The 25,712-nt window shown below is 40.7% G+C and overlaps 1 protein-coding gene across 5 annotated transcripts in view; it reads right to left on the reverse strand.

Annotated features, from left to right (window-relative positions):
• COLQ (collagen like tail subunit of asymmetric acetylcholinesterase) overlaps nt 1–25,712 on the reverse strand; it is a 108,660-nt gene that overhangs the window by 38,011 nt on the left and 44,937 nt on the right. For 2 of the 5 annotated variants that reach the window (XR_005749406.1, XM_040352940.1), the window contains exons 2-8: nt 21,872–21,987; nt 15,367–15,468; nt 11,533–11,577; nt 6,943–6,969; nt 4,515–4,586; nt 1,069–1,131; nt 674–700 (exon numbers count right to left, since the gene is read on the reverse strand). Coding sequence is in view for 4 of the 5 variants with exons in the window: in XM_040352940.1 (XP_040208874.1) it covers nt 674–700; nt 1,069–1,131; nt 4,515–4,586; nt 6,943–6,969; nt 11,533–11,577; nt 15,367–15,468; nt 21,872–21,987 (452 nt within the window). In the remaining variant the exon portion in view is untranslated. The remainder of the gene's footprint in view (nt 1–673; nt 701–1,068; nt 1,132–4,514; nt 4,587–6,942; nt 6,970–11,532; nt 11,578–15,366; nt 15,469–21,871; nt 21,988–25,712) is intronic. The other 3 variants (XM_040352942.1, XM_040352941.1, XM_040352944.1) reach the window with 3 other exon arrangements.

Genomic DNA, 25,712 nt, shown 5'->3' on the forward strand with positions numbered 1-25,712 from the left:
GGGAAACGACTGTGAAGCCCTTCGGCTTCACGGCCGGTTACCTACTGTGCATACGTGAAGCGTGCTACACTTTCTAACTTGCCCGGCGGTGGAGGAAAGAAGAGGGGGGCCAAACTTCCAGGATACCTTGCTGCAGCCAGGTCTCCCAGAAGTGGGGACAGGTACCTGTCAAATGTGGCACCGGAGGGGGAGAGGAAACAAACAAGCAGAGCTTCCCCCTTTGAGTGAAACTCCACCTTAATGTATACCTGGCAACAGTGCATGGATACAGCCGAACTTTTTGTTTGTATTATAAACATTTTGCATCTCCCACTGTGATAAGTCTATTTACATTGTAGCAGATGCAACTTTATCATACAGTTATATAAAAATAAATAAAAAATCTATTTTTTTTTCATTAAAAGAAGAAAATATATCAGAGTTAACAAGAAATATATGGGTCATATAGCGCAATGCCCATTGACATATTTATCCTCAATACCTGTATGTCCTGCTTTGTGCACATATAATGTATCCACCAGTTACAGTATGGCAGAACAGATTATCAGAAGCAGTTCAAATAGCATAAAAGCTAAACAACAGTAGATTGTTAGAGAATCCTGCAATCTACAGGATTCTTTTTTTTTTTACATTCAGGACAGACTCGGGTTAGTACTTAGGCATAAGCACTGACCTTTTCTCCTTTAATGCCAGGAAAACCCTTAAAGAAATGGCAGACAAATTATCTAAATGTGCAACAGAAACAGAATATCAAACATGCTGCTGGTAAATACACAAAGAAAGAGGAAATACACACTTGGTGAAATCCACCTTGCTTGGCTCTAGGAGTCTTAAGTATCATGATATTCTCCATAACGGTTCTACACAGTTCAGTGTATGTTCTCAGTATGTCTTTTTCAAAGATGTAGCTCTAATAAAATTCTGCCAGAAATTATATTGGCTTTCTATAATTAATTATGTCAGTACTCCATTTCCAGTGATAAGCAGAATAATTTTCTTATCAGCAACGTGACTAGAGCTGAATGTCAGGAACAACTTGTGTATATATGCATATACTGTTTAACAAACCTTGGGGCCTGTTGGTCCTCTTGAGCCAGGCGTGCCAAATGATGTAGAATCTCCCTTTTCACCCTTTAGATCAAAGCAATAAAATGTGTTAAATGTAGCAAATAAAACTCATAATTAAGCCCCGTACACACGACCGAGTTTCTCTGCAGAATTCAGCCAGAAACTCGGTTCAGAGCTGAATTCTGCCGAGAAACCCGGCTGTGTGTACACTTTCGGCCGAGGAAGCCGACGAGGACCTCGGCGAGGAAATAGAGAACATGTTCTCTATTTCCTCGTTGTTCTATGGGAGAAGTTCTTCGGAGGAGTTCCTCGGCCGTGTGTACGGGGCCTTACCGTATATGTTAATCCGCTGCTCAGTTACAAACCTGAGTTTGATAAACTCTGACTCAAAATGTAGGTTGTATACTTTCCTAAAAGTAGAACTGTGGCTGGGTTATGGACATTCGAATATTTATATAATTGTAACAAGCATTAAATATGCTTTAAAGTGATTGTAAAGACTTTGATAAGAATGTGTAAACATTCAAATTTACATAGTATGGGTTAATTTCCTACAACTCCCTGTGTATTTCCAATGTCCAGCCAACCCCTGCTGTGGCCCTGCTTTCGATAAACCCTGGGTCCATCTCCAAACTTAAAAAAAGCATCCAATGGCACTGCCTACTAGTGGCCTGGCTAGCCATATCTCTTTATTGGAAATTCACTTCCCCCCCCCCCACCTCTTGTAATGGACCCAGATACTCAACAGAATCGTGGTTGGTGGTGAAAGATAGCCCCGATACTTAGGAAGTTCACACCATGATGAAGTGCTGGCCTATAGTGATTCATCCATACTTCAAGATTAATTGGTTAATTTTTTTTAGGCTTCTTCGAGCATCTTCAGATCTCCCATTCCTTTTTTCCTAGCTCTCACTTCCGTCTAATTCCCCACCACCCTATACCTTTGTATTTATGAGATTCTATCTGGTGGCTTATGTATCCAAATACTTGTATTCATAGCTGTTCCCAGGATTGTACACTTATGTATGTCTGTACCTCGAAAAGTTCAACTTAAATAATTATAAAAATATTTGACCAAAATATAAAAGTCTGGCTAAAGTCCTACTTTATAAGGAAACCTATGTTATAATACAAAACTAAAAACTGGCAAAATGTAAAATATGTTTCAAAAACCCAACTCTAGGAATAAGAAAATGCTATACTTGTAGTGAGTCTAGGGGGTACAGGAAATGCAGAATAAAGTCGGTATTTCTCCTTATGTCCTTTCTCCTGTGTTCATTTTGGCAGCAAATTTCGATTTAGTTTTGTTCAAAGTCTTTTGACTAAAATGCCATTTTAGTTTTAGTCGAATTTTAGTAAACTAAAATCTCCAGTACATTTAGTCAACTAAAATCTCATACATTTTAGTTGACTAAAATCTAATGGGTTTAGTTAAATTGTAATGTATTATGTAAACAGTTTTCTAGAATTTCCAAACTAATTTTATACTCCTGGAGTAAAAAAAAATCGAATAATATGTTATTATTTATGGTATTATTAGGGTTTAAACATGCACTCCAGACAAAGATTTAGCCGCTGTGCTATAGAACAATTTTATAAATAAAACTAACAAATCTTTAAATACAAAAAAACTATAAACTCTTTTGGCTTTAATGCCATTGCACATATTACCTGAATATATTACCAACATTAAATATTAAGAAAAAATATAAGAAAAGCTTTTTTCTTATTTTTTTCTCTTTCAGCAGTAGATGCCCCTAATGTATCCTTATGTGGTAGGGGAATAGTGCAATACATGTTTAAACTTTAATGTGCTATTATTACAGGCTCTGGATGGAATTGTGTTGCCGATTTAGAAATGGCCAGCAGAGTAGTGTTAATTTTGACGTTAATTGTCAATTTTATTTTTAGTCATAGTCTTTAGATTTAGTCGTATTTTAGGCTTATGAGTTTTTTAGGCTGAGTTTTTCCATTGGATATTCAGAGGAATTCCATCTGAGTTTACATAGAGAACATGTTCTCTTTTCCTCCGATGGAATTCCGATGTGTACAGGGCATTAGTCTTATTTTAGTCTTATGACTAAAATGCCATTTTAGTTTTAGTCGTACTTTAGTCATCTGAATTGTTTTAGTCGTATTTTAGTCTACTAAAATAGTGCTAATTAAGTCAACGAAAATATTTTAGATGAGGAAATTAACACTGCTGTAAAGGCAGATTTTTTTTTTTAAATTCTTGGAGTTGGGCTTTAAGCTAAACAAACTTATATTAAGGTATATTGGGCCAGATTCACGTAGAATCGCGGCGGCGTAGCGTATCGTAGATACGTTACACCGCCGCAAGTTTTCATCGCAAGTGCCTGATTCACAAAGTACTTGCGATGAAAACTACGCCCGCGGCCTCCGGCGCAAGGCGGGCCAATTCAAATAGGCGTGTGCCATTTAAATTAGGCGCGCTCCCGCGCCGGACCTACTGCGCATGCTCCGTTTCCTAACTCCCGCCGTGCTTTGCGTGCCGTGACGTCATTTTTCCGAACGGCGACGCGCGTAGCGTACTTCCGTATTCCCGGACGTGTTACGCAAACGATGTTAAATTTAAAATTTCGACGCGGAAACGACGGTCATACTTTAGACAGCAATGCGATTGCTGACTAAAGTTAGGGCACCTAAAACGACGACTAACTTTGCGATGGGAAACTAGACTAGCGGCGACGTAGCGAACGTGAAAATCCGTCGGGGATCCGCCGTAACTCCTAATTTGCATACCCGACGCATATGGAACATATAGCGCTTTCTTTTGGTGGTATGTAATAATCACATACCTGACGCTGGTTTACGACGCAAACTCCCCCCAGCGGCGGCCGCGGTACTGCATCCTAAGATCTGACAGTGTAAAACTATTACACCTGTCGGATCTTAGGGATATCTATGCGTAACTGATTCCATGAATCAGTCGCATAGATAGAAACAGGGATACGACGGCGTATCAGGAGATACTCCGTCGTATCCCTTTTGTGAATCTGGCCCATTGTATATTATACTACAGGGCATTATTATATCTGCAGCTTTGGAACCAACATAGTTAGAATTGAAACCTTTTCGGTTTTTTTTTACCGTTAAAGGTTTCAAGTTCAGATTGAACAAATTAGTAGAGAAATCCTACAATTCTTTATTGTTTAGTGTGAATGTGACAGGAAGAGGAGATTGAAACTGCCACAGCAGTAATGATGATGCAATGTTAATAATAATTTATTTTGTCTAAATCAGTTGCCATTGTACATTTGTTTATGAAGAATCTACTGAAAATAAAATTTCTTATAGCGATCGGTTTCCTATGGACAGTAAATATGACAAGATAGGATATCAGAGTGGATTTTGTTATTCATAAGACTAGAATATTTTGAGATTTATCAATATTATGTACACAATGACATTTAGAGAATGCCTACCTTCAGTCCCATTGGTCCTAGTGGTCCTATAGGACCTGGCATTCCCGGAACACCAGGTGGACCAGTCCTACCCTAAAAGGGAAATGCAGAAATGAGCAATTTCACAGGAATAAAACATGAATATTCACTGTAAATATTCAGATAATACAGAGTTACAGAGGAATACCTTCATATGATGGAAAATACCTCATGTTTTAGGTTAACATCTATTAACCAAATCCATTTATAAACCATATGAATCCCTAAATACTATTTATTTTTGAAAATATGTATGTCATCTGACTTCAATATTGGGTAAACAGATAAAAAGGCATCTACACTATAGACAATCACTGTTTTGTAAAAACTGAAAAGCAACATGGATTCACTAATGTAACAATATCTTCTTAGATGTCTAGATCTGAGGAAAGACTTGGCTGCCTTGAACCATGCAGTAATTCTCTGTGCTGTTAGAGCTATCACAGGATGGTTTATTAATAACTTCATCTTCCCCAGCTTCTAAATCTGATCACTTCCGACGGCAAGAGGATGTGTGTGACGCTGCATAGCATGAGAGAGGGTCCCATGCTATTTGTAGCTGACCAGTATGGGATTTACCAAGTGAATGTCTAGAATTCAGACTTGCAGAGTCTGTACAAAGTATTTTTATGGTGCATAGAAAACAAATGACATGGTCTTTAGTGGTGCCACACTGTCTTGGACATGATGTAATTGTTAGCATCAGGGGGACCTGGGTAGAACTAGCTGCCATTCAAACAAATAACTATTCTGGTCTCCATTTATAACAGAGGGGGGAATTTTCCATCTGCTCTCTGCTACACACTGCAATGTTTGTCCACACCACGGCTCTGCTTGTTTGTCCTATTCTTGAAACACAGGCTGCGGTGAGGAGACTGCAGTGTTGTACAGATTTCTCAGTTAATGCAGCAAAGAACACTCCATGACTGGAGAACAGTTACTCATAGGGCTTTGACAGATCACATTCCAATCACCTCCTAGAGCACTGACTTTAGGAGCTCTGCACCTGCTGGAGCACCAATTTTTTTAGGGTATATGGGCTGTTATCAATATGTGGACCAGAAAAACCCTCAAGGCTCCCCTAGTTTGCAAAAGAGTTTTCCTGCTTTGAAATGTAACCTATATTACCAAAAGTATTGGGGCACCTGCCTTTACATGCACATGGACTTTAATGGCATCCCAGTCTTAGTCTGTAAAATTCAATATTGAGTTGGCCCAACCTTTGCAGCGATAACAGCTTCGATTCTTCTGGGAATGCTGTCCACAAGGTTTAGGAGTGTGTCTATGGGAATGTTTGACCATTCTTTCAGAAGCGCATTTATGAGGTCAGGACATGATGAAGACGAGAAGGCCTGGCTCGCAGTCTGCGCTCTAATTCATCCCAACGGTGTTCTATCGGGATGAGGTCAGAACTCGATCATCCATGTCTTTATGAACCTTGCTTTGTACACTGGTCCAAATCATTTGATGGAGGGGGTATTATGATGTGTTTTTTTTGGCAGGGGTTGGGCCTGGCCCCTTAGTTCTTGTGAAGGAAAGTCTTAACGTGTCAGCATTCCAAGACAAAGGGTGGGCCAACTCAACATCGAATCCTACAGACTAATGCCGCGTACACACGCTCAGAATTTCCGACAACAAATGTTCGATGGGAGCTTATGGTCGGAAATTCCAACCGTGTGTAGGCCCTTCCGGACATTTGTTGTTGGAATTTCCGACAACAAAAATTTGAGAGCTGGTTCTCAAATTTTCCGAAAAACAAAATCTGTTCTCGTAAATTCCGATCGTGTGTGGACAATTCCGACGCACAAAGTTCCATGCATGCTCTGAATCAAGTACGAGACGGAAGTGTTCGGTCTGGTAAAACTAGCGTTCGTAATGGAGATGGCACATTCGTCGCGCTGTAACGGACTGAAAAGCACGAGGCTGAAAAGCGCGAATCGTCTCTCACCAAACTTCTACTAACACGACTGGTATTGAACTTCCCTTTTCTAGTGCCGTCGAGTGAGCTGCAACATGTCTAATGCCGCGTACACACGATCAGTCCATCCGATGAGAACGGACCGATGGACCGTTTTCATCGGTTAACCGATGAAGCTGAATGATGGTCCGTCACGCCTACACACCATCAGTTAAAAAAACGATCGTGTCAGAACGCGGTGACATAAAACACAACGACGTGCTGAAAAAAACGAAGCTCAATGCTTCCAAGAATGCGTCGACTTGATTCTGAGCATGCGTGGATTTTTAACCGATGGTTGTGCATACTAACGATCGGTTTTGTCCTTTCGGTTAGGAATCCATCAGTTAATTTTAAAACAAGTTAACCGATCGTGTGTATGCGGCATTAGTGTTTTTTTTTCTGGTGAATGATAGTTCTTATTTAACTTGTGAAAGAAATATTAGATTATACCTTTCTGCCCGGCCTGCCAATTTCACCCTGCAAAGAAACAAAAGAAAACAACTATACTAAATTCAAATGTAAACAGAAATATGTTCTAAATTTAAACATGCTAAGCACACTAAAGTTTTGTTAGCAATGTAGCATATTTTTACAATTAAAGTGGAGTTTCCGCCTAAAAAAAAAAATATTTCACCAAAAAAAAAAAAAAAGATTTTACTCACCCTAAATAGCTGTTGCTATGCTGAAGTGCTGAATCTGCCTCTTCATCGTCCGCGGTGGATTCTCTTCCTCCTCCTACACTCGGTTTCTTCTTGTGAATGGGGCGCGCTGCATTCTGGGAACTGTGTGTGTCCCAGAAAGCAGGTCGGCCCATTCACAAAGCGCAGCACTGCTCGCCCATGCGCAGTAGGAAACGGGCTGTGAAGCCGTACCGCTTCACTGCCTGTTTCCCTTACTGTGGACGGCGGCGCTTGGACCTGCCAGGATCGAGGATCGGCCTCGGCGGGGGCTGACATCGCTGGCGGCTAGGACAGGTGAGTGTCCTTATTAAAAGTCAGCAGCTCCAGTGTAGCTGCTGACTTTTAATTTTTTATTTTTTTTAATGGAACCTCCGCTTTAAGACCTCCTCAAACTTGCATGGGGCTCTGGCATTTAGGTTTAGCCAGAGGGCAAAGATGTCTCGTTCAGCCCCGCTGCCAGCAGTCTGTCAAACTCTATGAGAGGCTGACAGGTGGATGGTACTAAACAGGGGACCTAGCGGTATGAATATTAAGGGCAGTATCTGCCCAGAATGAATGCACAGAACACATTGGTGTAGATTCAGATAGATTAGCAGATCTTTAGATCCGCGCAATCTATCTGATTTACGATCCGCCGGCGCAAATTTGAGAGGCTAGTGCAGTATTCAGAAAGCACTTACCTCGAAACTTGCGCGGCTACGGGGAGTGTAGTATTTAAATCAGGCGCGTCCCCGTGCCGATTTAACTGCGCATGCGCCGTCCGCAAATTTTCCCCGCGTGCATTGCTCCCAATGACGTTGTGAATGTAAATTACGTCCATCCGTATTCGCGACCGACTTACGCAAACAACGTAAAAATTCAAAACTCGGCGCGGGAACGACGGCCATACTTAACATAGGATACGCCGCATATAGCAGGGGTAACTATCCGCCAGAAAAAGTCGAACGCAAACGACGTAAAAAAAAAAGCGACGGGTGGGTGTTCGTTTCTGAATCGGCGGATCTCCTCATTTGCATATTCGTCGCGTATACAAATGGAAGCGCCACCTAGCGGCCGGCGGGAGATTGCAGCCTAAGATCCGACGGTGTAAGTCACTTACATCTGTCGGATCTAAGGGAGATCTATGCGTAACTGATTCTTATGAATCAGTCGCATAGATCTGACCGTCGGATCTCAGAGATACGACGGCATATCAGAAGATACGCCGTCGTATCTCTATCTGAATCTGCCCCAATAAGTTTGCATTTTGGGCATTCGTCCCTGTGTGCTCACTGCCCCAAACGTTTTATACCACTAGGTGCTTCATCCATCCACAGCAGCTCTCAGCCTCTTATAGAATGTAACAGGCTGTTGGCAGCAGGGCTTGATGGTACATCTGTGCTCTCCACCCGAAACTAAATGCTGCAGCCCCATGCATGGGGCTAACTGCCCAGTGTGTCTGGGACCTAAAGTATCAACGTACCAATCACAATATATAGACAACATTCTTTATGATTTGTATTATTCTCCCTCACAAGTTATGCAATCCAGCAGCATAATTTTCCTTTTAAATAATTATATTGTAAGCAATAATCAAGGGAAAAAAACATCTATACACAAGAAGACACTAACACATTTATTGATTTGTAGATCTCTTTGCACTTTCAGAAACTGTGCAGTCCAAGAAGGTTTAAGTTAATTGTCTAGTCAATCACTTTCATTACTACTTAATAAAGTTGGATAAAGTTGGAAGGATTAGAAACTCTGTTGGGGTTTTACTTCTATTCAGGGCTCCATCAGAGAGGCATTCCTCACTTTGTCTTAGTGACAAAGGTTTTACTAGACAGGAAATGGGGAAAAATCAACAGGGTAGCAAACAGCAATATAAAGCTGACATGTTTCTAGCCTTCCCTTACTTGATGAAAAAAGAGCTTTGACTGGACTTCCTATTTAACAAAATGCTACTTGACTGGCTCACTTAAGTGCTGCCAGTTTACCCTACTGCCCTATGGCAAGTGTTGTCTTGAATTTAAACATTTTAATTCACCGTCTACTGTTTGCTATACAATCATCAATAAAGCTACAGCGCCTTAAAAAAGTAATTATACCCCTTGAAATGTTCCACATTGTGTCATGTTACAACCAAAAAAAAGTAAATGTGTTTTATTGGGATTTTATGTGATAGACCAACGCAAAATGGTACATAATTGTGAAGTGGAAGAAAAATTATAAATGGTTTTCTAAGTCTTTTACAAAGAAATATCTGAAAAGTGTTGCATGCATTTGTATTCAGTCCCCTTTACTCTGACACCCCTAAGGCCCCTTTCACACGTGCGGACCGTATGTCCGCATTTTCATCCATCTGTTTGCGGATAAAAAAGGGACATAAATTGGTCCATATGTGATTGCGGGTGTCAGCGGATGAACATCCGCTGACACCCGTAATCACCCGCCTCTGTAAAGATCCGATTTTGCGGACGGAAGAAAATCCTATTTTTTCTTCCGTCTGCGGATCAGATTGGATGAACATAGACACATGGTCCGTGTTCATCCGATCCCCCATAGGGGAGAGCGTAGAAAAGACAGGGCGGTCCCTGCACAGTGTGCGGGGACCGCCCTGTCAGCCGACGGCTCAGCGGATAATTTTTACGGAGGACCCCCGCTGAGCTGACGGACACCGGAAGCCTTCAGGGGTTTGTTAGAGAATCTTAGTGAACAAACAGCATCATGAAGGCCAAGGAACACACCAGACAGGTCAGGGATAAAGTTGTGGAGAAGTTTAAAGCAGGGTTAGGTTATAAAAAAATATCCCAAGCTTTGAACATCTCACGGAGGCACTGTTCAATCCACCATCTGAAAATGGAAAGGGTATGGCACAACTGAAAACCTACCAAGACATGGCCGTCCACCTAAACTGACAGGCCGGACAAGGAGAGCATTAATCAGAGAAGTAGCCAAGAGGCCCATGGTAACTCTGGAGGAGCTGCAGAGATCCACAGCTCAGATGGGAGAATCTGTCCACAGGACAACTATTGGTTGTGCTCTCCACAAATCTGGCCTTTATGGAAGAGTGGCAAGAAGAAAGTCATTGTTGAAAGAAAGCCATAAGAAGTCCCGTTTGTAGTTTGCGAGAAGCCATGTGGGGGACACAGCAAACATGTGAAAAAAGGTGCGATGAGACCAAAATGGAACGTTTTGGCCTAAAAGCAAATAGCTATGTGTGGCGGAAATCTAACACTGCACATCACCCTGAACACACCATCTCCACTGTGAAACATGGTGGTGACAGCATCTTGTTGTGGGGATGCTTTTCTTCATCAGGGACAGGGAAGCTGGTCAGAGTTGATGGGAAGATGGGTGGAGCCAAGTACATGGTAATGCAGGGTGGATAAAAATCAATGATTTTTTTTAAAAAAACAATAAAAAAAAACAGATTTTTAACATTTAAATCTGATTATTTTTATTTAAATCATTTTTTTTATTACATTTATTTTAATAAAATGTTTTTTTTGGAAAATAATCTATCTAAAGATAGTTTTCTATTGAAGATACGTTAATAATTTTGTTTATTCAGCATGAAATAGAGCTTAGTTATGTATATTCTGCAATATTTACAGTTTTGGTAAACTCATTCAATGAAGCCAAACTCTGCAAGCTGAGAAAACATGAATGCATTGATGCAATCACACAATTTCACAGTAACCATGAGATAAAACAAAGTTCAGGTATATTCCTTTATCCCATTGTTTTGCAAAACTATGTACAGTACAAACGGTATGATTAAATTGGTTCTGGTATCGCTGATTTACTAACCTGACAGTTTATTATTCTAAACAGGAAACCTTCATTTTGTTTGCAAATATTAAAGATTCTAACTACCAGTAAGAATGAGTCCTTACATTTAAAGAGCATCTGTAATTTCAGATCCATGGCAGCGACTGTTAGCGGGCATCCACTACGCGGCTTAAGGCATATTTACCAAAAAATCATGACTTTACACATTTGCAAAGCAGCATTGTAAGTCTGGGGGAGGGGCGTGTTAGATATACTAGCAGATTTAAATACACTAATAAATTGAAGCCAGCTAACACTTTATAAGCAGTTACACAGAAAACTGTTTTATTCTCGCTGATCATTGCAAGCATCCCTGTCAGTGATAACTAATGCAGAAGAGCCTAAAAAAGAAAACAAATGTAGTCACCACATCTAAGAATTGGTAAGCTGCAATATAACAAATGTTTGTTTTTGGGTTTATTAATGCTTTAAAGACTTCAATCATCACACATGAAAGAAAGATGTTATCAAGCATCCCTAAGTAGAATGAATAAATAATTTAGCATCCCTATTCATAGACATCAGATATGCTCAAAATTAAACATACTTTTTCTCCTTTTGGTCCAACTGTTCCAGGCAAACCTTGTGGGCCCTGAAGATGAAAATAAAACAATAAATATTAGTAGCATAAAAATAAATCAAAACTCTATGGTCAGTAGTGGGAACTGTTTCATTAAAGTACTGTATATCTGAAGCCAAACTAATTTAATTTTGGATAAAATAGTGCTGAGTTTTATCCGTTTTCATTCTCTTGGAGTCAGACATACGTGTCTCATTAGGGGGATTTCCTGTCCTGTTGACTCAACAGGAAGTGAGAGCCTGGATATCTTTCCAACACAAGTGAAAGCACTTCTAAGGCTTGATTCACATTAATGCGGTTTTTGATACTTTTTGCATTTTGCAGAAATGCTGTGAATTTTTTTCCTATGGAACGATTTTAACGTGATTTTGTCACAATTTGCATTTTGCATTTTTATTTTTACATTCACTGTATACAGGGAGTGCAGAATTATTAGGCAATCTAGTATTTTGACCACATCATCCTCTTTATGCATGTTGTCTTACTCCAAGCTGTATAGGCTCGAAAGCCTACTACCAATTAAGCATATTAGGTGATGTACATCTCTGTAATGAGAAGGTGTGTGGTCTAATGACATCAACACCCTATATCCGGTGTGCATAATTATTAGTCAACTTCCTTTCCTTTGGCAAAATGGGTCAAAAGAAGGACTTGACAGGCTCAAAAAAGTCAAAAATAGTGAGATATCTTGCAGAGGGATGCAGCACTCTTAAAATTGCAAAGCTTCTGAAGCGTGATCATCGAACAGTCAAGCGTTTCATTCAAAATAGTCAACAGGGTCGCAAGAAGCGTGTGGAAAAACCAAGGCGCAAAATAACTGCCCATGAACTGAGAAAAGTCAAGCGTGCAGCTGCCAAGATGCCACTTGCCACCAGTTTGGCCATATTTCAGAGCTGCAACATCACTGGAGTGCCCAAAAGCACAAGGTGTGCAATACTCAGAGACATGGCCAAGGTAAGAAAGGCTGAAAGACGACCACCACTGAACAAGACACACACGCTGAAACGTCAAGACTGGGCCAAGAAATATCTCAAGAATGATTTTTCTAAGGTTTTATGGACTGCTGAAATGAGAGTGAGTCTTGATGGGCCAGATGGATGGGCCCGTGGCTGGATTGGTAAAGGGCAGAGAGCTCCAGTCCGACTCAGACGCCAGCAAGGTGGAGGTGGAGTACTGGTTTGGGCTGGTATCATCAAAGATGAGCTTGTGGGGCCTTTTCGGGTTGAGGATGGAGTCAAGCTCAACTCCCAGTCCTACTGCCAGTTTCTGGAAGACACCTTCTTCAAGCAGTGGTACAGGAAGAAGTCTGCATCCTTCAAGAAAAACATGATTTTCATGCAGGACAATGCTCCATCACACGCGTCCAAGTACTCCACAGCGTGGCTGGCAAGAAAGGGTATAAAAGAAGAAAAACTAATGACATGGCCTCCTTGTTCACCTGATCTGAACCCAATTGAGAACCTGTGGTCCATCATCAAATGTGAGATTTACAAGGAGGGAAAACAGTACACCTCTCTGAACAGTGTCTGGGAGGCTGCGGTTGCTGCTGCACGCAATGTTGATGGTGAACAGATCAAAACACTGACAGAATCCATGGATGGCAGGCTTTTGAGTGTCCTTGCAAAGAAAGGTGTCTATATTGGTCACTGATTTGTTTTTGTTTTGTTTTTGAATGTCAGAAATGTATATTTGTGAATCTTGAGATGTTATATTGGTTTCACTGGTAAAAATAAATAATTGAAATGGGTATATATTTTTTTTTGTTAAGTTGCCTAATAATTATGCACAGTAATAGTCACCTGCACACACAGATATCCCCCTAAAATAGCGAAAACTAAAAACTACTTCCAAAAATATTCAGCTTTGATATTAATGAGTTTTTTGGGTTCATTGAGAACATGGTTGTTGTTCAATAATAAAATTAATCCTCAAAAATACAACTTGCCTAATAATTCTGCACTCCCTGTATAGCTGGTTGCTAAGGAGCGGGTTGGGAAGTCAAAAATCACATCCTTAGCACCGGATAAGTCATCAGCTGTCAGGGGGCTTCCCCCTGATAGCTGAATGTAAAAAAAAAAATTGCCAGCTAAAAAAATTCACGAAAAAACGGTCTGGTATGGATTTGGATTTGGATTTGGAGATGACATCCCCATGCCAAAATAAAAAAAATGGCGTGGGGTCCCCCCCTTAAATCCATACCAGACCCTTATGCAAGCATGCAGCCCAGGAGGTCAGGAAGGGGAGGGGACAAGCAAGCACCCCCCCTCCTGAACCATACCAGACCACATGCCCTCAACATGGGGTAATGGGTGCTCTGCGCCCCCACCCCAAAGCACCTTGTCCCAGTGTTGATGGGGACAAGGGCCACTTCCCAACAACCCTGGCCAGTGGTTTTCGGGGTCTGTGGGTGGGGGGTTTATCGGAATATGGAAGCCTCCTTTGACAAGGGGGCCCCCAGATCCCACCCCCCCTATGTGAATGGCTATGGGGTACATTGTATAGCCGCTTTACCGGTTCAGGGATATGAAATCCCCATGGCCTAATCTTCTAAACGTACTTTATAAATGTACCTATAGGAGGCATTCTAATTGGTCGGCGCCAACCAATCAGAACCTGCATAGCTCGTCCTGTCAGTGGGGGAGAAGAGGAGAGAAATCTGCTGTGATTTCAAATCCCCAGACCGGTAAAGCGCCTATACGATGTGCCACAGCGGGAGATCACGACACTCAATATCAGCGGGACCAGAGGGGATGGGGAGAGGGTCCAGTGTAAGTTCACCTTACAGATTTTCTGTAAAGGTGAACTTACACTTTAAATTCAATATCAGAATAACCAAATATGAGTTTTAGGCTCTCTGACTAAGTTATTGATTAGGTTCAAAGTGATGTGAAGGCAAACAAGCTACAATTATCAGAAAATTATAGCTAACATATACATTGAGTGTATAAATAAATGTCTTCTTTTATTAATGTTCAGTCAAACAAACAGCCAATAATTGGACAATTACAATGCAAACTAATCATGCACAGACTGGAAAGGCTTGCATAACCAAGGCACAAAGTCTTACAGTATATATAATAAAAAAAAAGAAGGAAAAATAAAAAGTAGAAAAATTTCAGAACCAAGACAATGTATAAGATTTGGTATTGCAGAAATATCTGACCTTGTGTCGGGATACACATAGACATCAAACAATCAAATATTAATATTACCAAAGACTTGTTCTATAAGCATAAACAGTAAATACACAAGTTGCAACCGTCCAATCAGGGCAATGCCTGGCACCCAGATAATGTAAGTTAACCAGAAATAAGAAGGCAGGAGTAGCGGAAAAAGGGAGGCAGAAAAAGGAAAGAATAGAAAGAGGGGGAAGAAGAAAAGGAATCCCAGGGAGTCCGCGATGGGGGATCACTAGATCGACAGAAGAGTATTGTCGAATCGAGAGTAAACAATCCAAAGTTGCCAAACCCAAATACAGTTTTTATGGGTATCTGATAATATGGCTGTCAATTTCTCATTGACCATAATATCGTTCAGACGATTTTTAACAGCTTCGAAGCTGAGAGTGAGGGGTTTTCCAAGCTTTCGCAATAGTCAATTTAGTTGCAGATAAATAAATGTATTAATTTACTGAATTTTTATATCCTGCTTTTCCTGTACTTCGACACAAGATCATGCCAGGTTGCATCTTATGCAGCTCTTTTTATGCTGACAAACATTAAGAAACTGAAAACAAATGAACAATTAAACTTTTTTTGCCAAAGTTATGACATTTAGTTTTTACCACCATATTCTACTAACCTGTGGGCCTGGAGGGCCTTCTGGTCCCGGTGGGCCTGGTACACATAAAGGTATTGTTGGGTTTTGTTCTAGAGGTGAGTTTGTGTAGTCCAGGTCATGCATCTTTTGAGAAAATAAAAACAATATATTTACATCTTACAATAGTTACATTCAGATATACAGTATATTACCAAAAGTATTGGGACACCTGCCTTTACACGCACATGACCTTTATTGGCATCCCACTCAGTCCTAGTCCGTAGGGTTCAATATTGAATTGGCCCACTCTTTGGAGCTATAACAGCTTCAGCCTTTCTGATCAGCAGTCTTCTTGTTATATACTATAGTGGGTTAGTCTATATAAGAATTTATATCACTGTATGGTTATCTGTCAAACATGTAACAAGATATACAGCATACCTTATATTTTTTTCCATTGGTTTTGTATATTTTAAATACAGAAAGAGGGTGCTTGTACAACGGTTGATGGGTTTCTGCAATGTTGTCATATGAATGATGTATTGCCTATCAGTGAAATGACAACACAAGACTACATTCTGCTGGTAAATACTAAAGCTAAAAATTCAATCAACCCTGGAGAGTAGTTTAATTTTTCTGTAACCTCCATATGGAATATCGGCTTTTGGAGCAATCAGTAAAGACTGCACGTACAGTTAATAAAATCCACCAGGTTCTATAAGCTAGATTGGTTTCAACCTTCAGTGACAGATTTCTGCTGAGCAATTGTTTTCAAGGACAGAAAGGAAATCCTTTTAGAGAAGAAGTATTAGAAATCATAGGGGAAAGAATATCTGTTCAATGATTCCAATACAACATTTCCTGCAAATATCAAATCTCCCTACAAATCTGGTAATTTGTGGGTTATTATTCATCTTGAAAAGCAATGCCAAAAAGTCTGCAAACCTGAGAATATAATAAATAAATTGTGTGTATATTTTATATATATATATATACATACATACATACATACATACATACATACACACACACACACATACACAGAATATATATATATATATATATATATATATATATGTGTAATAAAGTGGAATGCGACAGGGAAAAAGCATGTAAAGCCATGATACCAGCTGGAATCTATCAGTAATTAGAATGCAATCCTTTCCCTTGTCAGTTCAAATGAATATCAGTTGGTTCAGTCTCAACTGTTGGCCTGTAAAAAGGTGTCTCATTACCAAGGTGTCATTCAAGAAACATCTCATGATGGGTAAAAGCTCTCTCAAGACCTTCACAACCTTATTGTTGCAAAACATACTGATGACATTGGTTACAGAAGGATTTCTAAACTTTTGAATGTTCCAGTGAGCACTGATGGGGCCATAATTAGGAAGTGGAAAGAACATAATTTCACCATAAACCTGACATGACCAGCTGCTCCCAGCAAGATTTCTAACAGAGGAGTAAAAAGAATTATCAGAAGAGTTGTCCAAGAACCATGGACCACTTGGGGAGAGCTTCAGAAAGACCTGGAATTAACAGGAATAGTTGTTTCAAAGAAAACAATAAGTAATGCACTCAACCACCATGGCATGTATGCTCACCATGCAAGACTCCATTTCTGAGAATGTTGAACCTTGTTTAAAGTTTTCTGCACAACATTTAGACAAGCCTGTGGAATACTGGAGAATATAGTCTGTACAGATAACTCTTTGGATGCCATAATACACACCATGTTTGGAGGTCAAATGGCACTGCACATCACCCCAAAAACACCATACCAACAGTGAAGTTTGGAGGTGGGTACAACATGGTGTGGGGCTGTTTTTCAGCATACGGTACTGGCAAACTTCATGGGATTGTAGGAAGGATGAATGGAAAAATATACCAAGACATTCTTGATAAAAATCTGCTGATCACTTTTATTTCTATTACAAGGAATGTAAACATTCTTTGTATTAGGACTAGGGCATTACAGGTCCTCTTTAGAGTGAGATCTGGGGTCTATAAGTCCCCAGATCTTGCCTCTAGGCTGGAAAGCCTGACATCAGAAAAAAAAAAACGACCTCGGCTATCCAGCAGAAAAAAGGGCAATGTTTACATCTGCCCAAGCCGGAAGTGACATCCTAACCATCTGGTCCTCGGTCAGCTTTATGGTAAACGGCTGCCATTGGCCGATTCATTCACTGGCTCACAGACAACACGGGCGAGTCGGTAAAAGCACTGGAGGGCGGCAGGAGGGGGGAACAATCAAGCGGCTGAAGGCCCAAATTCCCAAATTCCGACAAAACTGAGTCTGAGGCCCCATACACACCATAGAATCCATCCGCAGATAAATACCAGCAAATGGGTTTCAGCGGATAGATCCTATGGTGTGTACACGCCAGCGGATCTTTTTCCGCGGATAAATCTCCCCTGGCATGGATTTCCAGCAGATGGATATTTGCTGACATGCACAACATATCCATCTGCTGAAGTCCATCCCAACGGATGGATCCGCTGGTCTGTACAGACTCACCGAATCCATCCGTCCGAAGGGATCCCCCGCATGCGTCGCAATGATTCAACGCATGCGTGGAATTCCTTATATGACAGCGTCGCGCCCGTCGCCGCGTCATAATCGCGGCGACGGCGCGACACGTCATCGCCAGAGGATTTAGGCGCGGATTTCAATGCGATGGTGAGTACACTCCATCGCATTAAAATCTGCTGAAATCCTCGAGAGGATTTATCCGCGGAAACGGTCCGCTGGACCGTATCCGCGGATAAATCCTCCCGTGTGTATGGGGCCTCAGAGAACATTTGTTTAACGCATTACATGAAAGTAAGGTTAATAATATAACTTAGATTACAAAATCTTCAGTTTTGCTCAAATAATTTGATGCAAAAATGAATACATACCACAACAAAAACTACTACATCTAGTATTTTGTATGACCTTGATTTTTAAGGACAGCACCAAGTCTTCTAGGCATGGAATTAACAAGTTGGCGACATATTGCAACATTATCTTTTTCCATTTTTCAAGAGTGTCCTCTTTTAGAGCCTGGATGCTGAATGGCATGTGATTCTCAACTTGTTTCTTCAGAATTCCCCATAGGTGTTCGATTGGGCTCAGATCAGGAGACATACTTGGCCATTGAATCATGTCCACCCTGTTCTTCAGAAATGCAACAGTGGCCTCAGATGTGTGTTTTGGATCATTGTCATGTTGAAAAACTGGGAAAACTGGGCGTGTGTATGCTTGTGTATGCTCCATGGCAGTTTTCCCGACAGGAAAACCGCAGGGAAAAATTCGAACATGTTTCCCTTTTTCCCGCCGGGATCCCCGGTAGTTTTTAACCCAGCAGTTTTCCTATGGGGAAAGCCTGCGGGGGAGCATACACACGGCCGGGTTTCCCTAGCCAAAGCTCTCATGGCAGTTTTCCTGCCAGGAAAACCGGCCGTGTGGAGGGGAAAAAGCTGACGAGACGGTTCTCGGCTTTCCCCCCGGGTTTGCCAGCTGTAAAAAGTCCGCCGGGAAACCCGATCGTGTGTACGAGGCATTATGCCGCGTACACACAATAATTTTTCGTGGGGCTGCTTTAGCTGATTTCCCGTTAGTAAAAGACGATTCGCGCTTTTCTGTCTGTTACAGCGTGATGAATGTGCTTACTCCATTACTAATAGTAGTTTTACCAGAACGAGCGCTCCCGTCTCATAACTTGCTTCTGAGCATGCGCGGGTTTTTAACGTCGTTTTAGCCCACACACACAATCATTTTCTACAACCCGAAAAAAACTACATAGTTTAAAACATCGTTAAAAAATGCAGCATGTTCGGAAAAAAAAATTGTCGTTTTTCAGAACCCGAAAAATGATGTGAAGCCCACACACGATCATTTTAAATGACATTTTTTTAAAATGTCGTTTTTTTCATGTCGAAAAATGATCGTGTGTACGCGGCATTAGGTTTTGTGACACTTCTCTTCAATGTGGTGCCATTGCTGACAGCATAAAATTGGAAGGAGTTTTTTTTGTTAAGTGACACCCTTTTATAATCAACTGTCTGCTTGATACCTGTTTAATGAAAAACTTGACTTACCTGTAATTCAATTCTTGTCATTTCGGATTTTGTTGTGTAAAATTTAGCTTTGCGCCTAAGGACATTTATTGGGGTCTATTCATTTTTGCAACGTGGTCTTGAATTAGTGTATAAACAGTACTGGTTACCAGCACTCTTTTTAAACCTTTGAAGTTAGTAGTCCCAAAACAATACTGATAATCCCCTTTCTTTTTAAAAGCTTTATTTTAAGTACATTTTAAGTAAATGTGATGCTTGGAATAAATATAAATGGAAACTGTTAACACCCTGATCATTTCAATAAAGAACGTAAATAGTTCTGTGCCAAATTTATAAAAGTCATGCAATAGTTATCTTCCAATGGGTGCAACAAATTCAGGTAGTTCTTATATGTAACACTAAGATGCTAATGCTGCAACAAATGTTTCACCAAACAATGGCTTCTTCAGGGGATTATATAGTCACCAGTGTTCAACAATGGCTCTAATAATGATAAATACTAGGGCTGGAGAAATTAAAGATTATTTCCTCGATTAATTTTTATTTTTTTGATCGATCAAAATTCTTTTGATCGATCAAATTTCTTGACGTCACCGGACAGCCTGGACAGTGAGACTTAACCTGCTGAATGCGAGCAAACTGCGCCCATTGGATTAAGGTACCTTTGCATCTGTGAAGCAGGAGGATGCATCAGGCTCCATCAGGGGAAGGGGGCAAAAATAGCCATTGTTTTCCTGTCCTAAGCAGTTTTGTGCAGACAACTCTTTGTGTATCGGCAACATCTGTTCCGTGCGAAAGACTGTTCAGTTCTTCAGGGTTTATTGTCAATAAAATGTGATCATGTCTGCTTCCAGAAAATGTAAACACTCTGGTATGTCTGTGTGACTGGCTAAAGTGATGCCTACTTGCCTACTATAAAATGACTGACAGTCAATATACTAGATACTTTTTATAATTAAAGTTAAACTAACTTTCTTAAAGTTTAATACGAAAAAATTACTTGCATCAGTGCTACAGTTTGAATTTAAAACGTATTTGTGTGAACTGTGAAGTTAAGTCATGGATTGTGGAAACTAACTAGTGTCAAGTGATTGTATATAGTGTATACCACATTTACCACTGACTAATGCAGAGTTGCAATGCAAGAAGATCAGCTAAAAGTAGTTGGGTCTGTATGTGCGTTATAATTAATCGAAATTAGTTGATTAAAAAAAAAAAAAACGATTAATCGAACACGAAAATTTTAATCAGTAACAGCCCTTATAAATACATAATCAGCATTACAATAATCAAAGAACAATAATCGAAAAAAGAAAATATAATGTACTATAGCAAAAATCAAATAGAGTATCATGGCTCATAGACTCTCCCACCCCACAGGTTCTACCCAACTTTTGTTCACAAGGTGCCCCTCATAGGCTTTCCCACCCCACAGGTCCCACCCAACGTACCAAATCGCCCCCCACAGGGTGCATACAACTGGGCGGTGCAACAACCACGACAAAGGGGGGTTCTGTTCGTGTGACCACAGAGGTACCCATACCTTTCTATAGCAGAGTATATGTAAGTATAACTGAGGCCATACTATACTTTCTTCTCCTTTTCCTTGAATTCTATATAACCTGGCCCCTGTATGCCCCCTGTGGTCACACGAACAGAACCCCCTTTGGTCATGGTTGTTTGACCGCCCAGTTGTAGGCACCTTGTGCCCCTTTGGTAAGTTGGGTGGGACCTGTGGGGTGGGAGAGTCTATGAGCCATGACACCTGATTTCATTTTTTGCTATAGTACATTATATTTTCTTTTTTCGATTTTTGTTCTTTGATTATTGTAATCCTGATTATGTATTTATCATTATTAGAGCCACTGTTGAACACTTGTGACTATATAATTCCCTGAAGAAGCCATTGTTTAGTGAAACATGTAGGGACTTGACATTCATCATGACCATTCCATGTATATTGATACTTTGGCCAGTACTAATGTCTGCATAGTTACTCTGCTTATTTTTTTTTTATGCACCACATCTATGTTTGTTGTTGCATATTCATGTAATTAAATGTATATCTTTTAAGTAATAATTGTATTTTATATATATTTGGGCGACTGGTATAATCCCTACTCAAAATCCATTTTCTGCATTCTACCAATACAAGAGATGAGGTGCCGGATTTCACGAGGTCACTCAACTCACACCCTCCTACGGCACATGCTGATGTTTTTGATAAAGACAGTTGCCAGATACATAATTTAGCAATTTCTTCTCTGGTTACTAAGAGTTCACTAATCACTTGTATAACATCAAATCAACCCATACGTATAGTGATATATGTGTATGAAATAGGACAGGTATTTCAAGCGTTACATACTGCCAATATTTTTGCATTTTAGACACCAGTATATTGTGTGAAAGAAAGTGATATCTGGGACATTCCCATGTAGTCTGGCTTTCTACATATAGATAGACGTCTTCCAACATGGATACTCACTGTGTGTCTGCGATCCCTGAAGAATGGCGGGGGTGGAAAGATTGGTGGAGGTGGAGGAGTTAAGAGACAGCATCCTCCATTACTGCTTCGTTTCTTCTGTTCTAGGGAAGGAAAAGCTGACAGAAAAAAGGTTTGAAAGATGTAAGTGGTGATTTACCTGTATGGTAAAGTAAATATGTTTTTTTTGAATGGAAGAAACAAAGCAAAGCACGTTAGGGGAAATCTATCAATATTAATGAGGTTTGAAAGCCTTTCCCATACTTCCCAATAATGTATTTTCATTCTGTCCGTTTCTGTTAATAAGGGACACAAAGACAAAAACATAACATAGTTTTCATTGAACTTTTTCAGAGAGAATAAAGAAACATTGGTACATTCTGTTATACATTATAAGAGTAAATCCATAGTAAGGTAACATATAGAATACCATTTAGCAAAGTGATAGTCATATACGCAGTTGGCTAGTGGGTACAGTATCAACTTCCTATTCGAAGGAGGGGAAATGTCCCCCACTTCCAGATACCGCAAATGTGTACCAACTGTGTCATGGAGGCACACCCAACCCACGGGTTATATTCTACAAACTCATATGGTATTGATAACTGTATATATGAAGATGTCAGCATTCAGTATGAACATGTACTAACTCAAGGAATCAGTGTAACTAGTAGCGGGGGACATATTTTTAGACTACTGCTTGAAATTATAGTGAGTGTGAATATATGCGTGTGGTACCATATAGTTTCCAGGAAAGGGAGGGGCTAGATAGTGAGAGCCTCATTTGTTCATAATATAAAAGCTTCCATAACACTGAGTTGCGTCATAGTAGTTAAAACGTACGGACGTTTATGGAAGCCATTTCCATGGATCTAAACCAATTACTTTGTATAGATACCACTAACTTTAAAGTTTTACACATAAAGCCATTGCTTCGCAGTATGAGAATCCCTCGGTAGGATAGATCTATGGAGTCAAGAGTAATAAGGAGAAGTGGAAAGAGAAAGGAAAGTGGGAAATGGGGACCAGGAAAGGAGACTTAGCGACCCAATGAGTCTCACCCTTTCACATCGTGCATGGGCCGAGTCGGAAGGTGGTCTTCAGTTGCATATATTTGGTGCATGGTTCCCAAATAGCTTCATATTTCTTAGTAGTGTCCAGCAAAGTACAAATCTTTTTTTCCTGGGCCATAATCCAGGAGATATTCCTTTTCACCAAGATGAATGAAACATAAGGTTGTTTCTAAGCTCTAGCAATTGTTAATTTAGTTTCAAGTTTGGGGGTCCCAGGGATTGGGAAATTGAGTAATGCTATTTGGGGAGATAGCAGAGGTTCTTACTCTTAAAGTGGTTGTAAACCTAGTTACACCACTTTTACCTACAGGTAAGCCTATAATAAGGCTTACCTGTAGGTACTGGAAATATCTCCTAAACCTGCATGGTTTAGGAGATATTTACCATATACGATTGCGCCAACATCATTGGCGCATGCACACTGAAGAAAGGGCACGTGCCGCTTCTAAAGGGCCTGTGCCATGAGTAAATATAACATGTTTGTTGATTCTATATATAAAAAAAAAATGAGACTTTAGTATCACTTTAATGCAAGGAATGCATTAAGGTAAAAAATGTTAAGGTTTTAGAACCACTTTAAACAAATTAGGAAAGAGTCTAGGAAAAATGAATTGTCAAATGAACGAGACAAATCATATTTTTTCCAGTTAAAATACAGAAAATGCTCCCCAATAAAACTCAGAAAATTAAAGAAAATGACAAGTGTTATAACCCTTCCTTTCTAAAATGGAAAAAATAAAGTTTTGCCTTTAGTTGCACTTTAAGTGTTTTCTCTCGATACTGGGATAGAGAGCCCGAACCATTTAGGAAAATTGCGCAGCACCGAACTGCATGGATCTGTTGCACCACGCAGTTTGGTGCGTGCGAAAGTGTGTGCACTTTGCTGATGTGTGTGCCATTAAGAATTAATCCAAAATTTCTAAAGAGCAGCATTTTCTCTGCGTGATGGTAGCATGCGCGATTTTGCGCATTTTCCCGACATGAAGACATGTGAACCAAGCCTTTACACACACATAATAAAATCAGTGAAAGTGAAAGTTGTGTTTTCAGTTTTTCAAGAGCCTTTTTTTAGCTAATGAATTTGACCACAGGAAACTAATTTTGATTTCAGTGTGTAAACTAAACTATAATCCTCAGCATCTATCTTTATGAAAATTGTGGTCTTACTGTGTAATATTTTAAAAGGTATACTATAACAAAATAAATTTACCTGTAAGTATAAAGAATATCTCCTAAACCTGTACGGTTTAGGAGATATTCCCCTCGCAATGCGCCGTTGACTGCAGCGGCGCATGCGCAGGGGGATCTTCGGCTAAAGGCCAGGCAGCCGCCAGACCTTGCTGGCCAAGAAGTCTCCCACACGCATGCGTCATCGCCACTCCAGCCAATCACAGCGCCGGAGCGGCGATACCCAGAAGACACGCAGAGGCAAGATGACATCTCCCTTGGCGTGGACCAGGTAAGTTCCCCTAACCTCTTTCCAAGGTAAGTATTTCATAATGAGCTAGTATGCGGTGCATACTAGCTCATTATGGCTTTTGCTTTTCACGGATGAAAAAAATAAAAAACGGCTTTACTACCGCTTTAAAAAAAGGAGTTAAAGTGGTTCTAAAGGAGCGTCAGCGGGGGGACCCAAAAAGAAGAGGATCAGAGCTGCTCTGTGCAAAACCATTGCACACAGCAGGTAAGTATAACATGTAAAATGATGCTTTAATACCACTTTTTTTTTTTCTTTTACCATCGAGACAGGCATTGTAGCGCGAGCTACAGTATGCCTTTCCCGAATTTTTTACCCCCGTACTCACCTTGTACGCGTAGATCGAAGATACCGGGGAATGGGCGTGCCTATGGAGACGGAGGATGATTGACGGCCGGCTCTGGCGCGTCACGCTTCTCCGGAAATAGCCGAAATAGGCTTGGCTCTTCACGACGCCTGCGCATAGCCTGTGCGCAGGCGCCGTGAAGAGCCGAGACCTACTCCGGCTGTCTTCGGGGAGAGTGACGTGCCAGGGCCGGCCGTCAATCATCCTCCCTCTCCATAGGCACGCCCATTCCCCGCGGGAGCCGAAATCTACGATGTCCGATTACAAGGTGAGTCCGGGGTTAAAAAAATCGGGACAGGCATACTGTAGCTCGGGCTACAATGCCTGTCTCGATGGTAAAATCAAGCCAGTGAGGGTGAACTACCGCTTTAAGTTCATGCAAGCGACATGTCCACCTAAAGCTGGCTATACACTGTGTACATTTTAGTTGCTTCCTTGGACCCTGCTAGCCCAGAACCATTTGACAAAAGTCGATTGTTCGATCATATTTTGTTGAAGGAGCCTGCTGGAAATTTTTCAGCCAAACAGTGACTGCATGCATTCTGATACAGGTACTGTTCGAGACAGCTAGGCAAATGATCAAAATACAATAGACACAGCAGGAGATTCGTTCATTTGTGCTGTATAGAGTGAATGGAGGAATCAGTTAATGTTTTTTGTTCAGCTTGCAGACTAATGCCCTGTACACACGACCGGCTTTTCAGACGGGAAAACTGCGAGGAGAGCTTTTGGCCAGGAATCCCGGCCATGTGTATGCTCCATCGCAGTTTTTCAGACGGGAAAACTGCCATAATCGGCCAGCAAAAAAAAAAAGAGAACCAGCTCTCTTTTTTTCCGTCGGGATTTCCGGCGGAGAACTGCATTTTTTGGCTGTTTTCCTGTGGGGAAAAAGTCAAATGGAGCATACACACGGTCGGGATTCCCGAGGAAAAGCTCTCATCTGAGTTT

The sequence above is a fragment of the Rana temporaria genome, chromosome 5 (assembly GCF_905171775.1).
Source record: "Rana temporaria chromosome 5, aRanTem1.1, whole genome shotgun sequence".
In the NCBI taxonomy this organism is placed as follows: domain Eukaryota; kingdom Metazoa; phylum Chordata; class Amphibia; order Anura; family Ranidae; genus Rana; species Rana temporaria.